Consider the following 26,062-nt stretch of genomic DNA (forward strand, 5'->3'; position numbering starts at 1 on the left):
CTGAGTTTAGGTTGCTGCAATTATTTCTTAAGCGCGCGTGTAGAATTGATGAGTGTCTATCCTCAATGTAAAAGTATGGGGGATTATCTTCGCATAAATTATATAATTGTTTCAATGAAGTTTTAAATTTCGAAATAGTGTCAATGTTTCTTATTTCAATAGGTAACGAATTCCATAGATTAATGGCAGATGGTAAAAACGAGCGTGAATAAAGTAAAGTTCGTCTTGATAAAATTGTATAGTCTTCCGCGTTTCTAAGATTACGAGAAGATTGTTCATGAACTGTTGGTGGGAGAAGATTATTAAGGTAATTGGGGCACTGACCGTTATGCATTTTGTAGATATTAATTAGTTTTAGATAACTTCGTCGTTTTTCTACACTTGGCCATTGAACTTCAGTGTAAAGGTTTCTAAGTGAGACGGATCTGGTTAGGCCTGAGACAATACGCGCGGCTTCATTTTGGATTTTTTCAAGTAATTCTTTGTCGGACAATGTGCAACAAATTAATATTAATAATAATAATATATTAATTAATTAATTAATAATATGTAACAAAATATTATATACTTAATAGTATATGTTAAAAATATTAAATATTTGTCTTTCAGCAGTCACTAATCCATATGCGTATATTTTATTTTATTTATTTTATTGTTTTACATAGTAATTATAAATAACGTTGTTCACATATATTGTGTGCGTTACTTTTTTGACGACATTTAATGTTATACGATTGGAGGCCATACCACAACACTCACACAATGTCGACACACAATAAATTAACACTCATGAAGAAATACGTATAATTTACACGATTTAAAAACTCTATATTTCAAGCGCCAAATAAAGTCCGGTATACTTTCCAATATAATGAGTAAAAAAAGCAACTACTACAGACAACTTTGACACAACGACGTGTTATATATTTCTCAATAATTCTGGATCTTATATATATTTGGCCGCCACGTAAGTTTACAACACCCTCATTACTCATTTGTTACACTTTTAGATGCAAACAGAAAGTTCAGAGAAAAATATAATTTTCTTAAACGGATAATTCCTACGTGCTAACTAGCGATAATTATGCCGACTTTGATTACAAAATTAATTGCTTTTAATTAAAAAACTTAAACATCTATTACTCAAGGAAAAATATTGTGACTAATGAACAATTCATACTGTATGCGATAATTAGCGATAATTTTGCAAACTTTGATTATAAAATTAACGGCTTTGAAGTAGACTAATACAAATGTTATGACTATTTAATATATATGATAATTATATGCAGCATAACTATTCAATGATAATAAAAAATATTCTTAGGCCTTTTTGGTATAACGTGAGGCCTTTTTGGTTCACTTTTGCAGTGGTGCGGGTTTTAGTGCGTACCGGTAGTGACGTTTGACGAAGCGGGTTCAACTCTAGCATTCGAGGGACTGAGACGAAGGTAGAAATATCTTTTGCCTTTATCTTGTACGTCGTGTAAATAAATTGGTATTTTAACTTTGAAATATCTCAGTTATATGTGTAGAAACACATTATTGGCGACGAGGGAAGACGTTAATCTAGTGAATTTGCAATTAGTGCTTTTCTGTACCAGGCAAATTTAGACAAATTTGACAGTCGTTCTTCGGACGTGAACGAAAGTCGAAAAAAAACCACGAGGCACATGAGGTGGATGTCACCGTTTATGTACCAGTCCCCTAGTTCTGGCTTCCATAACTTTAAATGTCGCTTTTTATGATTTTTGACTGGCGCGACTTTATAGTAATGGACCAACCCCATTAGGAAAGTCAACCAGAAATTCCCGAAAAGTTGACAGTTAACAAAGAGCGGTCCAAAACAGCTTTTAAATGCAGTTGTTGGCCCAAATCAACCACTTGATTGGAAAGATTGACATTTTTCACATTTAACTGTTATATTCTTTCACAAAAAACTATCTTAAACATTTAAAATGTATCTATTCTGCTCATACATATCGAGAAAAACAGCGATGTGACAGACTTTCTTGAAATGCGAATCTCCCGAGATTTCACGGTCATATGACGTTATTTCTATTTTTAGTAACAAACCATGTGCTCAAGTGTTTTCAAATTCAGAATGACATTTCCCGGTATTTTAATTATTCTGGCTTATTTTGTAAACAAATTGTAGTGTCAATACAAAGTCAAAGTAAATATTATATAAAACTACCTGATTCACAATGAAATCAGTCTTATAATCCACCAGACGTAAGTTGTTAATCACAAATAAGAGATTTCAGAAAACGAAAGTAATGTTTACAATTTCAGCATAAAATGTCACGGTTTATCCGAAAGTATCCAAATGAAAACTCGTCACGTGACAAAGCAACAATGGCGTCAAAATTGTGAATTTCAGACTGATGAGAGTTATTTTCATCTAATGTAAGATGCATTTGAAACATCTGAACCTTAAAACATTCCTCGATGCAGTAATTTATATTCATTCACTAATATATGTAGAAATGTATCCAAGAAAATGAGCTTTCTTTGATTTATAGCGTGACATAAATATGTTACGACTCTGGTTGACTTTCGATACGGGGTTAGCTTCAGCGTACAGGTCTGTCAATACTATATAAACTGTACGCTGAAGTTTCTTTAGCTACCAGTCCCCTTATGTACCACCCCTTTATGTACCACTATCTGACCCTTTATGTACCATATATATAATATATAGAGATAAATAGTATCAGCGATTTTCCTCCTTCTTTATAAAGTACCGATAAACGGTACTTTCCCAATCGAACGAAAATTCCCAAATTCCCAAAACGGTACTTTCCCAATCGAGCGAAAATTCCCGAATTCCCAATCGGCATCTGGAAAAATCCCAATCAGCGTCCGAATTTTTTCTCAAAACGATCGAAAGTTTCGTAAAAAAACCAACTTTCGGCGAGCGAACAAAGAAAATCGTATAGTTGTGTGTAACCACGCGCTCGATTAATTTCGGGTTTTATTATTCAGCGCATTCAATCAATAGAGTTGTTACTGTTTCCGGTTCTTTTGCCAGGCAGTCAGCGTACTGTTTTACGTCGGTTTGTAACCTTATCGTAGTTTGAAATGAGTCATAATAGCAAATATTATGCCAAAAAACCAATCGGAACCATCTATCACAGGACACATTGACAGCACTAATGATGCTGTGCAGGGAGGGATGCAAGCAACTGAGTGATGATCAAACATCAAAGATTGTTGAAATTTTCACAAAAATGAAAGAGAGAGACATTGCTTTAAAAGAGATTAAAACAACTAGTAATTGATTTGGTGTGTTCTTTATAATATTTTGTTATTTATATAAACTTTATAACTTAATGGTCATTAAGGCATGCCTGCAAATGATTATTTAAATGGGTATGTTCAATTAAGTATGAACTGTATGATGTATTCAATAAGACCCAAACTTCACGACGCGATTTTCCCAATTTCAGGATTTCACGATTCGATTTTTCCCAATTTTGAGGTTTTCACGACTCAATTTTTCCCAATCGGACCGGTACGGGTACTTTTCTCAATTGGACAAGGAAAATCGCTGAGTATATGGTTTAATATGAAGCTGTGGTAATAATGAAATGTATTTTGTAACATATTATTTATGAATTTAGACTAATATATTGCCATATATTATATTTTATGCCAGTTTGTGTGTCAGTGACTGTCTTAGTATAATTTATTAGCCCCAGTAGTAATAAATGATTCATATTCTTACCTGAAATTAAAGAATATTATAAAAATCCATTTGTCACTATCTTATCCTGACTAAGTCTAACTAAACTGTAAAAAATAAAATTATTTCCTTTTTTAATCATGTTTAGAGAATGACCTTAGTTTTCAAACTGTGAAAAATCAAAAAAAATCCTTCTTTAATCATGTTTACAAAAAATATAACTGGTGGTGTCATCAAAGGATGTCTATTTGTGGTATAAATAAAGTTATTAGGTACCTATGTAATTATAAAATTATCACGTTCATTTTCAATTAAAAAATCAAAGAGAGGATAAAAAGAAAGTTTTCACAGGTTTCAAGTAATTAAGGTAAGTGTTGTTGCTCAATTGTTTAAGTGTGTATATATGCTGGTGATATTCAATATGTAAAACCATACCAACATTATGGCAGACATTATTTATTCTTGTATTGATTGTGGTACCAATGTCATTGACGATGATGAAGCTATTTCGTGTGATATTTGTGAGAGATGGCAGCACAGGAGATGCAACACTGGTAAGTTAAGTTAAATTAGTATATAATCCTGTATGAAATAAAAGCATTTTTTAGCCCAAAAAAAGGGAAAAAACATACTTTTTATTAATTATTACAATGTCATTATAACAATTTTCATTTTGTCACAGTGCTTACTGATTATTCTATGATTATAAGAGTAATTTAATTTAATAGTTGAACATTAAATGAATTCATTTTTATTTTCCTTTTCAGGTATTACCCTCAGACAGTATCGCCGGATGGTGAGGCAGGAGCTTGAACTTCCCTGACCTTGCGACCAGTGTCGGGAACATCCTGCTGCCGTACTTGACCATACGGCTGCAGATGAACCCGCTGCCGACGAACCAGCAGAAACCGCTGCCGACGAACCAGCAGAAACCGCTGCCGACGAACCAGCAGACCATGCAGTACAAGAAGCTCCATGACAAGCTCTACGAAATCTGGGACAGATGAGAACGAGGATGAGTACACCACCTCGAGGCTGCTGAGGGAGTCGAGCCACCTGGTTGGATCAGGACCCATTCCTGCCAACATTGAAGACCACGGCGAGGATGAGGATGAAGAGTAAAGATGAAGAGAAAAGAACTGTGACATGTACTATGTATATTGGAGTTGGAAAATGTTCTTTACTTCCCATGTGCTATGATGTATGTTTGTAAAATATAATAAAATGTTCTTTGCTTCCCATGTGCTATGATGTATGTTTGTATGTGTACTGTTGTTTAAAGAAAAAATAAAATAAACCCCCTTATTTTATGAACTTTTCATTTGTTATTTTTTGTACTACAATGTATGCTTGTATTTGTACTGTTTACCAATAAATGAAAAAAAAACTCTAATGATTTGAATGATTAATGCTCTTTGCTTTTCATGTGCTATTTTTTATGTATTTTTATTTGTACTGTTTGCCAATAATCAAATAAAAGTATTCCATTATCAATTTTGTGGATGATAAATGTGTTTGGCTTTTCATGTGCTACTTTTATGTATTAAGTATTTATATATGTATTAAAATTACAATATAACAGAATACAATAAAAATTTATGATTTGATTTAAAAAAAGTATTATGCGATTATGTGCTGGACTATGTTATTGTTATGTAAAATTAAATAAAAGAATAAAAGTATAAATGTTGTTGTTAATTGGTCTAATTATTTGAGGAATGTGTCACTTCTGAAGAAGGACCCATTTGGTTTGGGATGTTTACTCAACAAACATGACATTTCACACCTGGCATAGGTGAGGAATGTAGAGCTGTTGACCACCAGACAGTGTCATTTGTCTTCATTAGAGATACTGTAACCATTGCATAAGGTTCATTTCATTTTAGCTTTATCATTTTATTGTTGCTATTGGAAATAAAACAATTTATGAATGTGAACAAAATTTCAATTCTTTTTTTTAAATTTTAACATGTAATTTTAAGATTCAAATTTTTGGTTCTTTACAATTGAAACAAAATTAGAAATATTAGAAATAACTACTTCTGTGAACAATTTCCAATTATAATTCTATTCACGGCAAGACACAGTCTTTATTTTTTACACTTTTTGAATAATAAGCGGCATATTTTGATAAAGCTACTATTAATCCAATAACATACTACTTACTTTTGAGTTACGTAATTTAAAAATTATAGCATCACCCTGGAATAAACATAACCTACTTTCCAATGAATACCAGAAATCACAAGAATGATCGTCGTAATAGTCTTGGATAACCATAAAATAAATTACAACTTCTAAAAATTGAAAAACATTACATTTCCAGCACTTTATGTAGGTTTTTCTTTAAGGGGACGATATTATGGGGAGGGCTGATTCTATGAAAGTAAGGGATAGAATCATAAGGGACACTAAAGCCAAATTTTGGGTTAGATTATTACAAGTAAATATTCTTACGGGCGTTACTGTACATGTATTCATTCAATTTGAATGATTGAAGGCAGTAATTGGTAAAGATAAAGGAAGATCTACAGTACACTCCACGCGTTTTCCCCAAAAAACCCGCGGGTCTTTTTCTGCTAGCGAGTGTTCACGCGGCGTTGGATGAGCAAGGTGAACTCGATAAAACGCTTGGCGTTACGCCGCGTTCTCTAATTCCCGCGGCGTGTATTACTATAGGCTAGTTGGTAAATGCAGACAATTTCCGTTCTTATTAGTGACCGCCGTGCAACGCCGCGTTAGCAGTGTGCTACTGTGCATGCCAAAAAATAAAAACATTGTTATAATAAATTGTTAAAATACTGTAGTACATGTTTACAGGTACGTCTACAATATGAATTAATATAATACATTTGACAAATTAATATTTAAATCATAACACATATAACACAAGAATAAATGTTCCGTAAAATTTGCAAATGAGAATAATAATAAGTTATCCGAAACACACTACGATTTTAATTGTTAACACGACGTTTACAAATGCTTCCAATATACAGTCATCATGTATATTTCCCGACAAAAGCGCACGAAAATTATGCTGCAATGTACAAGGTCAAGGTACAATGTATACTCCTGCAAAGTGTGCGTGTATTTAATTTTTTATACAAACTTTGTAGCGCAGAGAACATTGAATTTTGTTGATTTCTGCTAAAAGTTTAACGAAATTATATCGCGAATAAGTTGATATTTCCTCTAGAATAATTTCAAATCGAACACGAAGAATCTTTATTGTTACGGTATTTTAGTAGAGTAATTATTTTAACAGTAATTGTACTGTAAACTGATCATCTGGGCGGAACTGGATTTTAAGTGTTTTACGTTATGAAAACATAAAGCTTGTCTACTGACCTATTGTGTAGACTGCTGTCTGCGGTGTTTTGACAAAAGGGATTAACATGTGTGAATGTCACTGTGCCGATTTGGTCCATAATTACTGGTAAACATTGTTTTGATTGTCAACGCAAAAAGAATACAACTGTGAATATTAAATGCAACTATCAACTCAATAGTTACCACCTTCTTTAAGCAATCAATGGAATAACCTACCTACAAAGGGAAAATAAATGCATAAGCGAGCAGAGAATTGACTTTGTTCCGACAATTAAAACCATTTCTTATGCATTCGTTAAACGTGTTTACTTGAGTAAGTTATGCCTTAAGACAGGAAGCGGCTTTTCTTTCATTACGTCAAACTGTCAATTCACACAGATTTGCAAGATTTTAGGGTCCTTGGTAATTTGTTGACATGTTCAGTATAGAAAATCACCTGCTAACATGAAAACTTTGGATTAAATTATCAAAATAAAAACAATGTTGCAAACTGTGTTTATATTGATAAGTATTAGTTAAAAGACGACGTTTTGTGTGTCGTAAATCAACGAGTTTTCTATACAACAACAACTACTTCTACAACCACGTTGGGATCGATCTATCTTGGTTGTTTTTTTTTATTGTAAATATACTACATGTACATGTATGTACTTGTAATAAATGTAATTTTATTTGAAAATCAGGAAGTCAAACAAAATTAAATTGATTGTTATCTCGTAAAACGCATAGTTTCCCCCGCGTTGCCAACGCCGAGGGCCGCAGCGTCGGCTTATCAGTTTTGCCGATCGCTAACCGCCGCGTCCAAAATCATGCAAACGCCGCATATAGCGGGATTTTCTCAATCTCCCTCCAGGTCAATCCCCGCGGAGTATGGAGGGAAATTGGGGAAAACGCGTGGAGTGTACTGTAGCACCAAACCTCTGTTTTAGTAATTATTTCAATTCTTTGTTTGGTTTACTTATGGATTGATGTACCTGTACTTGTCAGTTGACGAACAGACAGACAGCCAAGTTACCATTACAGTTTTACTGTCTGGACAATTCACAATGTTTTGGTAATATTTGATTGAAAAAGTCCTGGTTTATGATATTTTAATAGAAAAAGACAAGAGTATTCTGTCTAAAATAGTCAGTCACACGTTTAGGTGTATTAAACAGACTGTATTTGGGTAAATTGCTGTTGGAAATAATCAGATTGAATTGTTTTATGGAATATAAACAGCTGATTATTTCGCATCCTAGTTTATAACCCCTGAATTCCATTGTTGGTTAATTTTGCCATATTAAGAATATTAATTTGACTTCTCTGGTTTACTGACAGTTTTTTTGTCTGAGTTAGGACACAAACTGTGTATATAGTAATATTTTTATTTAATTTTTGTAAGCATTAAGAAAGAATCTTAATAGAGCCATTATTGACAGGCTTGGCGAAATTGCCGGTCCGCCGGTCCTGACCGGCAGATTTTCATTTGGTCCGGCAGGATTAACAAGAATGCCGGTCCTGGCGACCGGCAAAATGTGAAATGACTACAAACAAATCTTTTTTTTTCAAAGTTGAAAATTCGAAGAGCAAACCCCTTACTACATCATGAAAATGAAATCGCTCATTGTTTTGATGTTTGCAAAAGGTTTGTTACGTACAATTAGCAAATCCAATTGGTTACACAACACCTACTTCAAACTCAGTCGAAAAATCGGCAACTGCCTTCTAACAAAAAAGATCTTGATAGCTTTGACATATTTTTCGAGTAGATAAGGACATTAAAATATCATAAAATATAAAAATTCTTTATGAAGCATGGCTTTTAAAAAGGTTGTTTATTAAGTATAAACAATGTTCTAGTGATAACACAACCATTTGCAAACGCCATTTTTCAGAAGTGTAAAGAGTACAGTGCATTATGGGGCAGAGCTTTCATTGGACGAGCGAATTTAAATTTAGATTGAATGCAATACGTTACATGTACAAAGAACTGTTATATTGCATCATACACAGTGTCATGTAAAAATCGTGCTTCCCGGGGACTTTCTGATACCAGGCAAAAATGAAAATGAATCTCTGTTAACAATTACATTGCGTTAGCATGTAAATGAATCCTCTTGATTATTTAATTAATTTCTCGTACACGTTCTGAAAAAGTAATGCCTTTATACTAAAATGATAATTAAATGTCAGGAAACTTGTTTTATACTGTGCGCAGTATATTTAACAGCCGGTCTGCTCCGAACTGCAATTTCATCAAAGTACATGCAATAATGTTTTAATCGTTTTGAATAATTATAATTTGATAATTATTCGGCTTGCACTTACGTTATTGAAATTAGCGCACCGAACCGCTGATAGGGAATACATTGTGCATGTAATAAACACTGACACGCGAATTTTTCGCACCTATATTGACATTACACAACATATTAACACCAATTAGCTGCCGGTGTCGCTTAGCCTCTAAGCGATTAAAATCGGTTTAAGGGACGGTTGAATAAAACGATCAAGATGTGATCGCTGCCATCTTTGAATTTTCTAGTTGTTTTTTCGGTCCGGCTCAATTTTGTCCGGACCGGCACATTTTCTGAAATGCCTGTCCGGATGACCGGCAGCTTTTTTCCACTTTCGCCAAGCCTGATTGACATAAAGAGGGTACAATTCCATTACAGGCAATTGTTGATATTTGTGTGATCGCATTTTGTCCGTCGTACCATGTGCATTTCCAAATCCCTGTGTGATTGCATTTCGTTCGTCGTAGGTCGTCTGTCGTACATTGTGCGTTTACAAATCTATGGTGGCAGGGGTTTTTTTTAGAGAAAGGGGAAGACGCTGGACGCTGGGTGAAAGGGGAAAAAAGAGTGCGAAAGAGACATATTAGGGGAAAAAATACAAACTGTTCATTTCAATGTCTATAACTCATCAAAAGAGGCTTGTCTCTGTCCTTTTTGTTCTTAAACACATTTAACACGTATTAAAGTCAAAGTCCTTAATAAAGTTGCAGGTGTAGATCTAATAATGGGAAATGTTTTCAACTATATTTCTGTACTGGGGCCGGGGGACGATGTCAATTTTGTGATTTCAATTTCATGATGAATGGGTTGACGATCTTGATCTGCTACAGTATTGGAAGGGAAAGGTCAAAGGAGCGGCAGCTGCCGATTGTCTACTTTCACTTTCACAATGTTCGATGTTGATTACCTCAGAATCCTGCTGGGTTATAACGGTTTTCGATGATTCTTTCTTAGAAAATGCCTCGATGCGTTCAGTATCTTCCGAGTCCGAATGTTTTATTTTGTTTGTGTAAGAACGCCAATTGTGACTGACATTTTTTTCTGTTTTCACGTTTATATCTTGGCTTGCATATAGCCCGGATGAAAATTCGACTGGTTTCCGGTATTTAATTGACGAAACACCCTTCTCGCGCAAGACCGGCATCCAGTAAAATAGTCACAAGATTATTACGATTAGTTGCCCAGTTTACATGACGTAATTTAAGAGCTATATTTAGAATAACTGGGATTCCCAGCTTTTTTGTGTTCGTCTGGAGAGAGAGAGAGCGAGATCGTTGTCCATGGTGCAAATTGGATAATTGTCAAATGCCCAAAGGAAAAATAAACATTTCTTTGAGAAAAAATATTATATTTTGGTGAAAAATTATATTTTTGGTGGGGAAATTGTATTTTGATGGGAAAAATTCTGTTAGGGGAAGACGCTGAATATCCGCGTCACTTTCTTAGTAAAAAAAAACCCTGGGTGGGCCATTGAGACCATATAAAACTTGACAAATCTATGGTGGGCCATTGATACCATAGTTAGACTTTGCAAACCTATGGTGGGCAATTAAAGCCATATTGATACTTAACATCTCTATGGTGGCAGGGCTCGAATTTAACTTTTCTCTCTACTAGCAAAACATTGCGAGCAGCTTAAATACCAGCTCGCAAAATCAAAAACATTCTCGCAAAATTTGCTGGAAACATAAATAAAAGCAAGTTTGTATATAAGTTTAGTACTATTAAAACTAAATAAAATATGACACCAACCACAAGTTTGGGTGTTATATATGAAGTTCTTTTCCCCACTTGTTCACTGTTTTCGTGGAAGAATTTAATTTCCGTTTTTTTTTCTCAACTCAACGGTTAACTTTGCTTTACATTTCCTTTTGTTATTTCAATCTGTGGGCAAAAAGAAACTAGTAATTTTTCGCTTTGAAGACATGACTGTTCAGGTTTTTATGTCTTTTATAGTGAACATGTGTGGATAATCAACTGTTTCATGTTCTTTGTACCAATACCATCCGCATATATGTACTATAAGTATACCAGTCTACATACAAAGTGCGATCTTCCGCATATGGGTATTCGGACGTTCTATTAATGGACCTGGGGTTTAGCGTTCACAACGTCGAGCGCATTTAGCAATATAACTCTTTTTTTCACTCTTTCTTCACTCGCAAAAGATTTCTAGTGGCTTAAAACTTAACTCGCAATCGGTATTTTCCACTCGCATTTTGCGAGTGTGCGAGTGTTAATTTCGAGCCCTGGGTGGGCCATTGAGACCATATAAGACTTGACAAATCTATGGTGGGCCATTGATACCATAGTAAGACTTTGCAAATTTATGGTGGGCAATTTATGCCATATTGATACTTAAAATCTTTATGATGGACCATTGAGACCATACAAGACTACAAATCTATGGTGGGCTATTCATGTCATCATAAGACTTTACAAGTCTATGGTGGGCAATTAAAGTCATAGTGAGACTTTACAAATCTATGGTGGGCTATTGAAGTCATCATAAGACTTTACAACTCTATGGTGGGCAATTAAAGTCATAGTGAGACTTAACAAATCTAAAGTGGGTTATTGTTGTCAACATAAGATTTTTCAAATCTATGGTGGGCTATTGATGTAATATTAAGACTTACAAATCTATGGTGGGCAATTTGTGTCATATATTTATTGGCATTCGAGGGACTGAGACGAAGCTAGAAACATCGATTGCTTTTATCTTGTACATCGTGTAAATAAATTGGTATTTTGACTTTGAATTGTCTCAGTTAGATGTGTAGAAACACATTAGTATGTAATTAAAAACGGTTGCAATGCTTTGTTTTCTTTGTATTTCGTTAGAGGTTTGAACCATAGGCGCTCGATGTCAATGACAATGTTTTTTTAATTTATTGATTTTTTTAGTTTTAATGCATACACATACTAAATTAATAAAAATCTTCCAACAAAACATAGTTCGACTATGTATGTATAGATATTGACAAGATAAATCACTCGCCAATTTCTTAAGCAACGGAAGTGCGTCATTATTAATAATTAAGGTTCATGTAAAGTGTAAAAAGGCTTATTTTTCACATAGGAATAGTTCAATAAATATAATGGCAAATAATTCAATTTATTTGTCAATAGGCTTGTAAATACTTGTAGAACAGATCAGGAAATGCAAAATATTATGCAAAATCAGAGCTCCAGATAAGGGTCGTATTTTCGTAATTACGAATTATTTTCACGTCCGTTAAGTATTTATTTTAAAATCTTGTCGTACCATTAAGAATTACAAAATCAAGTAACAAATATTATTTTAACATGGGTTCGTATCGATTTTTATTGAGTTCTTTTCGCATATTAAAGATCTTTGCGGTGCTTATATAGAATGGTTATCGGGTTTGTTTAACAAAGCGCATTTTTCCAATATAAGCGGCGTATACAGTCTATCTGTCAAAAAACAATGGCAGCGCCCAGAGAGCGTCCAAAAAAAACTACAAAGCGTCCAAAAACACGCTTTTAACATATTGTAGGCAAAGTGAGCCGAACATAAATGTTTAGAAAGACATTATAGAAAAGATCTTATACGATGTTGTATGTTCAGTTTCCGACACAGTCGGAAAAGCTATGCAAAAACGCCACACGACGGGTCCAAACTTAAACATAAAAAATTGAACGAGTGGAAGGGACAAGTCCCGTGGCTAATCGTTGAAAAGATTGAAGGGTAGTCCCGTTTTAATTGTGAAATATGTAAAAATTCCTCTAAGGCATGCAATCTAAGCACAGTTTGGGCATATGAAGGTATTTGAAAAATAAAATTGTATAATACTGAAAAGACACTGTTGAACTCGTATAAATAAAGTTGCTAGTATGTTTATTTTGATTTTTTTGCATGAAAATAGCCATTATTATTTATTTTTAGGTCATTTATAAAAAATAAGAATTATTTTCCAAAACTTAGTAGTAAGGTTAAGAATAAAATTTCAGAGTTAAGAATTCTTTTTGAAAATCTGGTAGTAATTTAAGAATTTCACAAAACCTTATCTGGAGCTCTGGCAAAATGTTGCTTTTGATAAATATACAGCGCATGCATGAAATTATCAAAATAACAAACTGAGTTAAATTGAACAAATTCCTTTGGTCGAAATATTGTATACACTTAATGTTAGGTACTACAAATGAAAAGTCCACACAACACACACCAACAATCCTAAAATATCCCAAAGAAAAACATCAAAGAATGTCAAAAGTTAACAAAATAATTGGGAACTACTTTTAGTATGGTGGACTTTCCAGTGAACCTTTATTGTCAAATTTACTTGTTTACTCGCAATACAGTACTCATTATAGTCACAAAATGACACAAATACAAAAAATAAACTATATTACCAAAAGGCATAAACGTGTAATGTTAATTTGAAATATATAAGACTCGGAGAGACGACTAATTTGCTACCTTAAAACAAATTACACCATGTTTATGTCACTGCTCGAACACCATACCCGTTCGTCAAACACGTGGGGCATAAGACATCCGGTTTCAGCGATTTTCCTCCTTCTTTATAAAGTACCGGTAAACGGTACTTTCCCAATCGAACGAAAATTCCCAAATTCCCAAAACGGTACTTTCCCAATCGAGCGAAAATTCCCAAATTCCCAATCGGCATCTGGAAAAATCCCAATCAGCATCCGAATTTTTTCTCAAAACGATAGAAAGTTTCGTAAAAAAACAACTTTCGGCGAGCGAACAAAGAAAATCGTATAGTTGTGTGTAATCAGGCGCTCAATTAATTTCGGGTTTTATTATTCAGCGCATTCAATCAATAGAGTTGTTACTGTTTCCGGTTCTTTTGCCAGGCAGCCAGCGTACTGTTTTATGTCGGTTTGTAACCTTATCGTAGTTTGAAATGAGTCATAATAGCAAATATTATGCCAAAAAACCAATCGGAACCATCTATCACAGGACACATTGACAGCAATAATGATGCTGTGCAGGGAGGGATGCAAGCAACTGAGTGATGATCAAACATCAAAGATTGTTGAAATTTTCACAAAAATGAAAGAGAGAGACATTGCTTTAAAAGAGATTAAAACAACTAGTAATTGATTTGGTGTGTTCTTTATAATATTTTGTTATTTATATAAACTTTATAACTTAATGGTCATTAAGGCATGCCTGCAAATGATTATTTAAATGGGTATGTTCAATTAAGTATGAACTGTATGATGTATTCAATAAGACCCAAACTTCACGACGCCATTTTCCCAATTTCAGGATTTCACGACTCGATTTTTCCCAATTTTGAGGTTTTCACGACTCAATTTTTCCCAATCGGACCGGTACGGGTACTTTTCCCAATTGGACAAGGAAAATCGCTGGGTTTAAAGGAAGTCTACATATCAATATTTTAATTAACAATCTAGGCATAATATTTATGGGATCGGAAAAATAAATTATACAAATGTTGGGCACACGTACATATTAAACCAAGTGAACATTTACCTTTCTATTAAAACCTTGTCATCGATAAAAAAATGCATTTGTTACTGTCTTGTCATGTTTACCTGTTCAGCTAGCCATTATTTGCCGGAAGTATATTCGAAAAATATTTCTTTTCAATTTCAACAATTTATAAAATATTACCGATCCATTTGTTCTTAAGTTTATATAATTTGTTTATGAGACATTTTCAAGTTATCTAATCAAATTAATATAATATGTAAGCAATATAATTTATTTAATAAATTCGTTAATGCGGATCAATACAAACTGCTGACAAAGATGGACGACAGATGAAATTAAATAGGGAAGAGACTTAAATGTATCGAGATTCTATTGAATTAGTAAATTTCACGTAAGCGTAATTGTTATGGAGATAATAGGAAAATGATATAGTTTCATGAAATATATTTCATAACATCATAACTCCTCTTGATCGCATGCTATGCAATTGGAAACTTAGACTTTTTCCAAAATCTATAAATATCAGCTCGTGGTATAAACATGTTCATTTTTAAATTCGCATAGTGTCGTGGGGCTTTATTGACGCAATTCAATGGTAGTAGTACCTTAAATATAACTGGCCAATACTGTTGGTGGTTTTATTTGGTTCATGTGTGTTCTTTTTAATGGATTTGAGAATTTGCCATATATTGGATAATTTTTGCTAATAATGACATTATAACTTTGTGATTCTTTCTTGAAAATGTATACATATGTAGAAATAATATATAATAATTTAAACCATAAGTAAATTTCATTTATTTATTTTTGGTATTACTGATCATTTTTATATTTTTAAATTTCTTCAATGTGGGGTCATTTTGGCACTTAACATGAGCCTTAAATCGCTGTCGCCCCGCTCGCCTATTGATATGCGGGCGCAGGCCGGGAACCTCGCTCTTTATACACAATAACAGCCACTTAACACTGTGGGCGCCAGATTTGTTTTTTGACGTGCTTTTTTTTCTGGAAATCTCCATGGCAGACGATTTGGTAAGGAATGATTCATGTGTATGCAATTTACAATATCTTTTGTTGGTTGCCCCATTTATTGAGAGAAACAATAGTTACAGGGATTTATCACATCTTCTGTGGATGTTTCTGTTGAAACTGAAAGAAGATAGAGAAAGAGCGAGGTTCCCGGCCTGCTCGCGCATTTCAAACAGCGATTTAATTATGCATAATGACGCACTTCCGTTGCTTTAGAAAATGGCAAGTGATTTACCTTGTCAATATCTATGTACATAGCCCAACTATCTTTTTTTTTAAGAAGACGTTTTGTCGGAAGATTTTTATTAATTTAGTATGTGTATGCATTATAATAAACAACAGGTAACTAAAAAATAAATTAATTTAAAAAAAACATTGTCATTGACATCGAGCGCCTATGGTTTGCACAGTTTTAATGTTCGAATCACATGATTTCGGGAATGGCAGCAAATTAATAAATTCACTTTTAGAAAGCAACTTATACACTCAGTTGAAACCCCATAATATCTGTTTGCATGCTTGAATTTACAGCACTGGCAGGTTAAAAGAGGAGAGACTGAAGTGAAAGAGAAAGGGACTCAACTCCATAAATTGGTGAGAATTGTAGAAATTGTATCAATGTGTTGAATGATATATTTTTATCTCTTTATTATCCCCCCTTTTGAAGAAGAGGGGGTGTATTGTTTTGCACATGACGGTCCGTCAGCATGTCCGTCCGTCCACCAGATGGTTTCCGGATGATAAATCAAGAACGCTTAGGCCTAGGATCATGAAACTTCATAGGTACATTGATCATGACACGCAGATGACACCTATTGACTTTCAGGTCAAAGGTCATGGTGACTTGACACAGTAAAATGGTTTCCGGATGATAACTCAAGAAAGCTTACGCCTAGGACCACGAAACTTCATAGGTACATTCAGTGAATAATAAAATCCTGATTTTTTCGGATAACACTTTTGATTATATGCATTTTAAAAATAAGCAGTCTGCAAAATTAACCCATCGCCTGATCGCCAATGCGATGAAATCTCGGCTCTGACCATAGCAAAAATCTGAATAGACTGTTTGGAAATAAACCGAATAATAATCATTTCAAGTAAAATTTGTTCGCGTGCGCGATCATTTGAGAACGAATTCGGCATTTCGGAAATGTTTGATGGTACTGATTTTCCGTTATTTCATTTATACATTTCCGAGTTGTTAGCAGGTGGTACGGACATGAACTGCAATTGACAAAATATCTTGGCTAGTTTCCAAAAATCTTAAAAGTCAAATGTCCGCCATCTTGAAATATTTAAAGTGTCTATTAGCAAAGAAAAGTAGTGCAAAAGCATATTGTCATTTTAACCAAATTATATATTGATTACGTATTTAATGAGTAATTGGTTTTCATTTTCTGCAGTCAAACGATATGCACATATTATTTCTTGTGCAAAACACGTACTTTTTCGGACAGTCGTTTTCGGAGCAGTATTTGTCAACGATCATAATTTACATGTTACATTTGAAATTCAGTCGTTGATTTGTCATAACTAATTATGAACAGTGCCTAACTCTATGCTCTCAAATCACGTCACGTGATTGACAAATGTTCAATGGCAATTCCCCCATCGCACAATTGAACTTGCGGAAAGTGGACGGTAGCGGATGTCAATATTGTCCGTATTTTGGTTTTGAAAATAGAAATCGTAATAATACTGGATTATCGGGTGATGGATAGAGTTGGAACATGTACGTATATTAAAATTCTAAAATTAAAGAGGGACGTCCAAAATTTTAGGCTTGGAACTTGCGAAGTCAGGACTTCCAACTTTTTAAAGCTAACAGAAGCGTTGGGTCAAAGGTCACGGTGACTTGACACAGTAAAATGGTTTCCGGATGATAACTCAAGAAAGCTTACGCCTAGGATCACGAAACTTCAAAGGTACATTGATCATGACAAGCAGATGACCCCTATTGATTTTCAGGTCACTAGGTCACAGTGCCAAAGATCGTTTTCACACAATGGCTGCCACTACAACTGACAGCCCATATGGGGGGCATGCGTGTTTTACAAACAGCCCTTGTTTATAAGGTTTTTGATGCTGCGTTTTGTGTATTTATGATTATTGTTGTCATTGTTGTACCTAAATCTTATATGAGTAGTTGAGTCAAATAAAATAAATGTTAAGGCCACTAGAACAGAACTATTGTTTAATTGTTTAGTATTTTATTGTTTTATATATTTCAGATCCTGATTTATACTGTAGGATTAACTGCTATTTGAATTCTCGTCTGCATGTTTTTCATTATGGACTGAAAAGCATTGCTACATTATTAAAAGAAGTGAACTGTGAACTATCTTATTTATGATGTCTTGTTTATTGGGATACAACACAGCCATAACCATCCGGTTTACAGTATTATAGACTATTTTAACAGAATTATTCTTTAACTACATGTACTTTCACATGTAAAACTTCATACACTAGAATATCAAAATTGGCAACACGTTCATTGTCTAATGTTGTGAAACGTTGGCCTATGGTTGAAAAGTTTTTTTGCATATCTTGTGTTTGAATTTATCTGTGTTTCAGTGTTAATTTTAACGTCTAAGGTTGATAAACTTTTGGAACTAGCTTTATTTTTTTCATATTTCACAAGAAATAAACTTGGAACGATTTGAACAAAAAGGTTTTAACATTATATACAGTAACAAAATGGCAACAGGTTCATTGTCTTCGGTTCCAAAACGTTTGCGTATGGTTGAAGACTTTTCTTGCACACGTTGTTTAGAGCAGAATCTTACGGAATCTGCAGACATTTATTGTGAAAAATGTGAAGGGTTTTATTGTAAAAAATGTGTTATCCTGCATAGTCAATTTTTTACAAAACATATGACATGTGGAAGGGAGGATATTAAGAAATGGCCAGTTTCTAAGGCAGTGAAAGATTTTCTCAGGAAGTGTGAGGTGCATGAGGATGAAACACTGACACAGTTTTGCCATTACCACAGTCAGCTGTGCTGCTCTGCATGTGTTGGAACAATTCACAGGTATCTCACACATTTATATTCCTTTAGCTATTAATAATTAACAGCGCTTTCGCTAGCTTTTAAAAGTTGGAAGTCCTGACTTCCTAACCATAAATCTTGGACGTCCCAAACATAAATTTTGAAGTCCCACTTTTATTTCATAATTTTAATAGACCTTACCGATTGTGATTTTGATGGATACAAACATGCTCCTTAAATCTGTAACATTCCTTCCCAAAATTATAATTAATTGTCGGCAATGAGGTCCTATACTCATGCAGCCATTTCCGGCCCAGACTGATTATTTCAGGCCCAAAAAGTAAAAAATGACGATGAAAGACGAAGATGACATTTTTAACATTGTAATTTGCATTGAAGACGCAGCAAAAATCTTCGGATACCGTATATGCATGTACGTCATTCAAGAAATGCAACCAATAAAAAAATGTTTTTCATGATTGGAGTATTCATAAATAACTCTGTAAATTCCTTACTTTTGCCTTGTAACTTTTCTGGAAAAAGCTTGTTGAATTCCATATTTCGCCACAATTTTATTACCGGACATGAGGTCCGGCAATATTAGAATCATTACCGGATTTTCCATATTATTATCGGAAAAATCCGAGGACCGACGGTATTTCGGAATGTAGCTGTAAATACACATATACTATTGATAGATCTTTGCATGTTCCAACTCTATCCATTACCGGATAATCCAGTATTATTACGATTTATATTTTCAAAACCAAAATACGGCCAATGAATATGTCAAAGAATTTCATAAACTCAAATGTCCGCCATTTTACACGAGTGCATTTACAAATTTATTTATGGGATGGGGGAATTCCCATTGAACATGTGTGAATCAGGTGACGCAATTTGAGAGCATCGAGGACAGTGAATTTTTTTAACCGTGAGTCCTGCGTCCTGGACTCACAAAAATATCTGGGGATGCAAAGTTTTGAGTAATGGGAGTCCCAAAAATGTATAGAATTTTCAGAAAAAAATAATAAAGTTTAATACTTGGGCTCGCAGTAGCAGCGGTTTTCAGCCTTATATATCAGGAGCCTATTAAAGGCCCCTTCCCAATTGAAAATTTCATTAGAATCATGCAGTTTTCCAAAGATCCTTACTTACACCAGCTTTTTCATTTCCCAAAGCAGTAATTTTAGCGAGAATTCTTCCCAAAATCCATAGGTAAGGGCCTCTTTCCAATGAAGCGAGGAAAACCCCTGACTCGTTTTTTCGATTCAGGGAGCCGTAGATTTGCAGGTTATGCAGTCCCAGGACTCGGATAAGAAAAATTGTAAAAAATCACTTCGAGGACCGATCATGAGGGATTTCAATAGATTTTAAAAACCAGCAGTCAATGACCCCAGGGCTGAAATTTTGAGGAATCAAATTGAAAAATACTGGGGTCAATTTTGAAGCGCGTTTATTGTGTTTTTGTCTGTATTATTCTTTTTTTTTTAAATAAAAATATGCTCTAAGAGCAACACAATATCTTAAAAAGTTACGCTGCTTCATTAAATTAAAATAAAAATACCATGATAAATAACACAACATATTTTAATGAATTGGTACACAAAGATAAGGACACAATATCAAGAATTTGTGTGAACAATATCGACTTTTCAAAAACAAAACATGTTCATTTTACAACTTTTTATTATTTCTATCACTATACTATGTTTATTTGTAAAAACAATAAATGCTCATTAAAATCTACTTCATCATAACACATTTAAGTCTTTAACACATTTAAGTAATTTAAGATATGTACCAGTAGCACCGTTCCATCACATATTTATCCTCGTTATATCATCATCATCCCTATGATAGCTTTTGTACAAAAACACTATCTTAATGCATGGAACATCTTGTATATCTATTACTGTTTATCCGATTACTATACATGTCCGAAATATATACACTTAAGAATGCCTTACCAGTAGTAGTTTAACTTTACAGGGTTTGACATTAACTTTTTTACAGCAAGACCATCGGACCAGCTCCTCTTAAAATCTACTAGCCCGAATCTGATGTATACTAGACCATTCCAGTTTATATTATATGGGCGTTACTCGTAATTATCGGTGGATAAGCAACTTTCAGGTCACTAGGTCAAAGGTCAAGGTCACGGTGACCCGAAATAGTAAAATGGTTTCTGGATGAGAACTCAAGAACGCTTATGCCTAGGATCATAGGTACATTGATTATGACAGATGGCAGATGACCCTTTTTGGTTTTCAGGTCACTAGGTCAAAGGTCAAGTCACAGTGACCTGAAGTAGTAAAATGGTTTCTAACGTAATCACACAATGGCTGCCACTGCAAATGACAGCCCATTTGGGGGCATGTGTGTTTTACAAACAGCCCTTGTTTGGATTTTATCAGTCGATAGTATTAGTGCTGCAACAATACGCCAAAAACTGTATTGCAATATATTGTCAGTTCAAAAATCCGTATTGCAATATATCGCAATATATTGCTAACTTGTACCAAAATTATAACTTGCCAATTACCCAATAATCCCATAAATTCCAATTTTAAAGCAAATTCTGGTAAATATTTACTATAAATGTGCTCAAGAATAATAAGAAACACAAACATTTGCAAATTTTCTTAAGTATCAAATACATTTTTGCAATTGTTACTATTTAAAGATGTGATGAAATAACGTCCAACCGGGGCGTTTTTCCCACTGAACACGCGTAATTCAGCTGACGTGATGTTCCCGTTTTTATACAACACAAAATACACCCATACTTTCCATGCGACGTTCTACATGTCTGTATAATTTTCGCGCGCTTTTTATTGAGACAAAGGATAAAGCACTTTTTATTTGACGCTAGAATTTTTTATTGTCGCGTTAGCATTCAAATTTGGAAGCGTATTTCCGAAATTCGGATTACAAATAATGCTCAAATCAGAATCGAACGAAACATTTACAGCTGTGCGCAATTAATTCAACGATAATCTGTTCAAAAGCATCGAATGAATGCTCCCATGTAACAACGCTACTCCGTATAATACACTTTTTAGAATGCTTTTTTTACGTAAAAAATAATTTACCCTGCTTTGATTTGTTTACCTTTTTATCATTATTTCGGATGGCTTTTCTGGACGAAATGTGAATGAATTTTTGTAAAATTTTTGTACCGGTATGATGAAAATTATATCGCAATACAATATGCGGATTGCGTATTGCGATATATACCGATATACCGGTATATTGTTGCAGCACTAGTTTGCGCCAACTTTAACATTTTGCAATTACTTTTGTTATATTGAAGATAGCAACTTGATATTTGGCATGCATGTGCATCTCATGAAGCTGCACATTTTGAGTGGTGAAAGTTCAAGGTCAAGGTCATCCTTCAAGGTCAGAGGTCAAATATATTTTAGAGTTGGTCAATGTTAATTTGGAATAGACAGATTATAATACACTACACGCCCCGCGATTTTTGCCTAAATCACCGACCACCGTAGTGTATGCTTATATCTTGCTTATTTTGTGAAAACTTTGAAAATTTCTTGTCCTTAACTCTAGGACCTAGGGCTACCACATTTTGTATGTAGTGAGATACAGTAGTCCTCTTCAAAGTTTGCTCAAATTAAGCCCCTGGGGTCAAATTTGACCCTGCCCCGGGTGTCACAAAAGTGTACATGTGCTTAAATAGGGCCTATATTTAAGTATTTGCACACGCCAAGAATATTTTCAGCAGTAGAGCGATACAGGGCCATCATGGCCCTCTTGTACTTGTTTGTTAACTTGCAGAAAATGCACTTCTTGAAAAAAAAAGAATGAATTTGTCTTTCTTTTTGGAAATTTTCAGACAGCAATTTGGAATTTCGTAGTTTTTCTTCAATTGGGAAAGTATACCTTTACAGGTACTTTATAAAGAAGAAAAAAAATCGCTGGGTTGCATGTCATAAGATGCTTATCACAGGCTAGAATGTTAATACTCAGACTATATTTAGAAATAGAGGACCCTTTTGTAAGAAGCATGGTTATTTTGCTTTGCATCTGTTCTTTAGTCCGTTGGTCCGTAGACCAATTGTGTTCCACAGTATATCTAGGGAATGCTTTGACCTACAGCCAGGCAACATGTTTTGTGTTTACATTGAGGAAAATTAAGAGGTCAATACATTTTAAGGTCAATAGGTCAAAGGTCACAGAAGATTATAACATGAAATTATAAAGACTTAGTAGTCAGTTTTAGTTCCTGTTATACCCATAATATTATAAGCAGATTTTCAATGATGATAAAAGTTATATTACAGTACTGCTATTATTAAATGCATTTAATCATTGAATTTTAACCCATTTAAGACAACTGCATTAATGTCAAAAAAATATGAAGAAACATATGGAGTTGCACGAGTTTACCTGACAATTAAAATGTCACGGTGACTCAACTTAGAAAAATGGTATTCGGATGATAACTCAAGAATGCTTACGCCTAGGATCATGAAACTTCATAGGTACATTGATCATCACTGGCAGATGACCCCTATTGATTTTCAGGTAACTAGATCAAAGGTCAAGGTCACAGTGACCCGAAACAGTAAAATGGTTTCCTGATGATTACTCAAGAATAATTAGGAACATTTTGAACAAACATATGGAGTTGCACACGCTAACCTGACCATTCAAACATTTAACAATGGCGTCTTTACTTTTCCACAAATAGATCACATGACAACAACAAAAGCAAAATAATCACAAGAGGTTAAATAACAACAAATATTGGGAGATAGTAGACCAGGTTGCATGTCATATGTCGCTCATCACAGGCTAGACTGTACATACTGAGTTTGGGAATAGACATGAAATATACGTCATGCTTGTTTTTTGTGGGATGGTAGAGCATTAATGATCTTTTCTTGCATGTGTTATTATGGATAGTGTGGTCAAGGTGTACAATGATACTTAAACTGAAAACAATATTAACTACTAAAAATGTATTCTTAGTACATTGATACCTCTACAATCCAATTTGTCCCACAACTGCACAAATCTCTTTAAATTATGAACAAACATGGAGTTGCACAAGTTAACCTGACAATTACTATGTTACTGTAGAAGTATCCCTCTATTTGAGTAACGCTTCTCACAATTGAACAAATATTATTGTTTGGTTAAAGGGATTGTCACATAACTCTTCTTATGTAAAAAAAAACTTAAAAAAAAATATCAAGGTGCATAATTTCACATGGTGGGCTATACTTTAAGAATAGTTCATCCCTCTATCAGCTGTACTCTTTGAGTTACTCACAACACAATTTTAAATGTGATTTCTTTGCTAAACAGGGCCATAACTCTGGGTATGTTGAAAAAGACATATCAAACTATGCATGTGGGTAAAATTACACAATGATAAATATTTATGTAAATTGATAGTCCTCTTGTAGCAAGCAATACTGTTTATTTTACACTGCACATATGTTAAAATGTCATTTTTGTATAAATATAAGACATTACTACAATTATGATGAAAACAACAGAAACAACATATAGAAGTGTGCATTAGCTCACATGCCTGGTTACTGTATTTGTTAAGTTGCAGGAATACATGTGGAGTTATATACAACAGAAAAGTCACGCAGATGGATGGAAAAGTGCAAATCTATATACCCCATATTAAGCCCAAGAAGCATTAATTTATTGTCCATGTATGTTTTTATTTGACACTTTATACTTGTTTGAAGCATTTCATAATATCACTGACTATTCCTTGGTATGTACATGTATTAATTGTTTATTTCAGCCAGTGCAGTAAAGTGACCCAGATTTCGGAGCTGACCAACACGCAGCCCTCAGGCCTAGAGGGGCTGTCAGTGGAGCTGGAAACTGTCCTGGGGGAAATTAAAACCCTGCAGATCAGTCAGGAGGCCAGCATTCAGTCATTGCAGAGAACATACAATGAACATAGCGAAGTTATGATAGAGCAAATGTGTGGCAATTTAAATACTTTTATAGATGAATGTGATAATAATTCTGTGGGTACATCAGGCGGAAATGAGCAATATTTAAAAGAAGAGATGTGTAGGAGTGTTCTCTCTATCGTGAATGAATTTGATAATATTACTGCGAAGGAACTTAACGAGATGAGAGATGAAGTTATAAGCATTAAATGGTCAGTTACAAGTTCTATTCATAAATGCACCAGTGTTCACAGTGACTTGTCACAATTCCATGAAATTGTTCAGAAAATTGGAGATCATAAGGAGCTCTGCCTTATAGCCGGCATAAAATGTAAGCATATAATACAGCAGGCATTAACTCTGCTAGGAAAGTCAGGCAAGGCGTTTAATGTCCAGAGTATTACTAAGCATAATGTGAGAATACCAAGTGATAAAGATGTATGTTATATCTATGGCATATGTGTTCTTCCCGATGGGCAGGTACTGGTTGTAGACTGGAGAAATAAGAATGTCAAGCTGCTGAACCAGCAGTACCAGGTGGTGAGTCACTGGGATGTGAATGCTCGGCCATTGGACATTTGTTTGATCACACCCAGTGAGGTTGCAGTGGCTGTGAATACTAGTAACATACATGAGGTCCAGTTTATCACTGTCAACCAGGGAAAGCTTGTTTCTGGCAGGAAGTTTCAGTTACAACATGAATGTACATTTATTACCCATCACCAAGGAGACCTTTTTGTCACCTCTGGTCAAGAACTGTACAAATACTCACTGAATGGCAAACTGATCTGCAGACTCTACCAAGATAGATCAGGTGATTATACAGGTAAGAATCATGGTGAATCCATCCTGATAACATGTGTATTATGTACAGGGATTTGTCTAACCATTGTGGACAAAGGAGTCTAGTCAAATTGTGTTATTTTAAATCCATACAATGACAAATTTGGGAATTTTTATTGACTAAATGAACCGAGTTGGGATTTATTTTTTTAATCAACAAATATTGACCCATTAGGCCTTTATCTTGTTATTTTGAAAAAATAATATAAATTATAGTTACATACTTTGTGAGATGATATTAAAATAAAATTCAGATGTAATAGCAGAAAACCTGCTGATGTATTATAAAAAAATTGTTCTTTAATTCATATGTGCCCTTTGAATGCTACAGTACATTGTAGCCAAAACAATTAGATTCAGAAATATTGATTTATAAACATGAGTAATGAAGTATTTTGACTGTCACTACATGGCATGCCTATAAATAGAAACTGAGTTCCTGGGAAAGAGACACTTTCTGACCCTGTCTTAATTTTGTGGTTGTTAAATGA

The 26,062-nt window shown here is 34.3% G+C and overlaps 1 protein-coding gene across 4 annotated transcripts in view; it reads left to right on the top strand.

Moving 5' to 3' along the window:
* Positions 1-1,378: 1,378 nt before the first annotated feature.
* The window catches only part of LOC127843021 (uncharacterized), a 42,815-nt gene continuing 18,131 nt past the window's right edge, over positions 1,379-26,062 (top strand). For all 4 annotated transcript variants that reach the window (XM_052372842.1, XM_052372844.1, XM_052372843.1 and 1 more), the window contains exons 1-4: positions 1,379-1,451; positions 16,313-16,375; positions 18,016-18,819; positions 24,572-25,554. In XM_052372842.1, coding sequence (XP_052228802.1) covers positions 18,485-18,819; positions 24,572-25,554 — 1,318 coding nt within the window. In that variant the 5' untranslated portion in view covers positions 1,379-1,451; positions 16,313-16,375; positions 18,016-18,484. The remainder of the gene's footprint in view (positions 1,452-16,312; positions 16,376-18,015; positions 18,820-24,571; positions 25,555-26,062) is intronic.

The sequence above is a fragment of the Dreissena polymorpha genome, chromosome 8 (assembly GCF_020536995.1).
Source record: "Dreissena polymorpha isolate Duluth1 chromosome 8, UMN_Dpol_1.0, whole genome shotgun sequence".
Taxonomy (NCBI): domain Eukaryota; kingdom Metazoa; phylum Mollusca; class Bivalvia; order Myida; family Dreissenidae; genus Dreissena; species Dreissena polymorpha.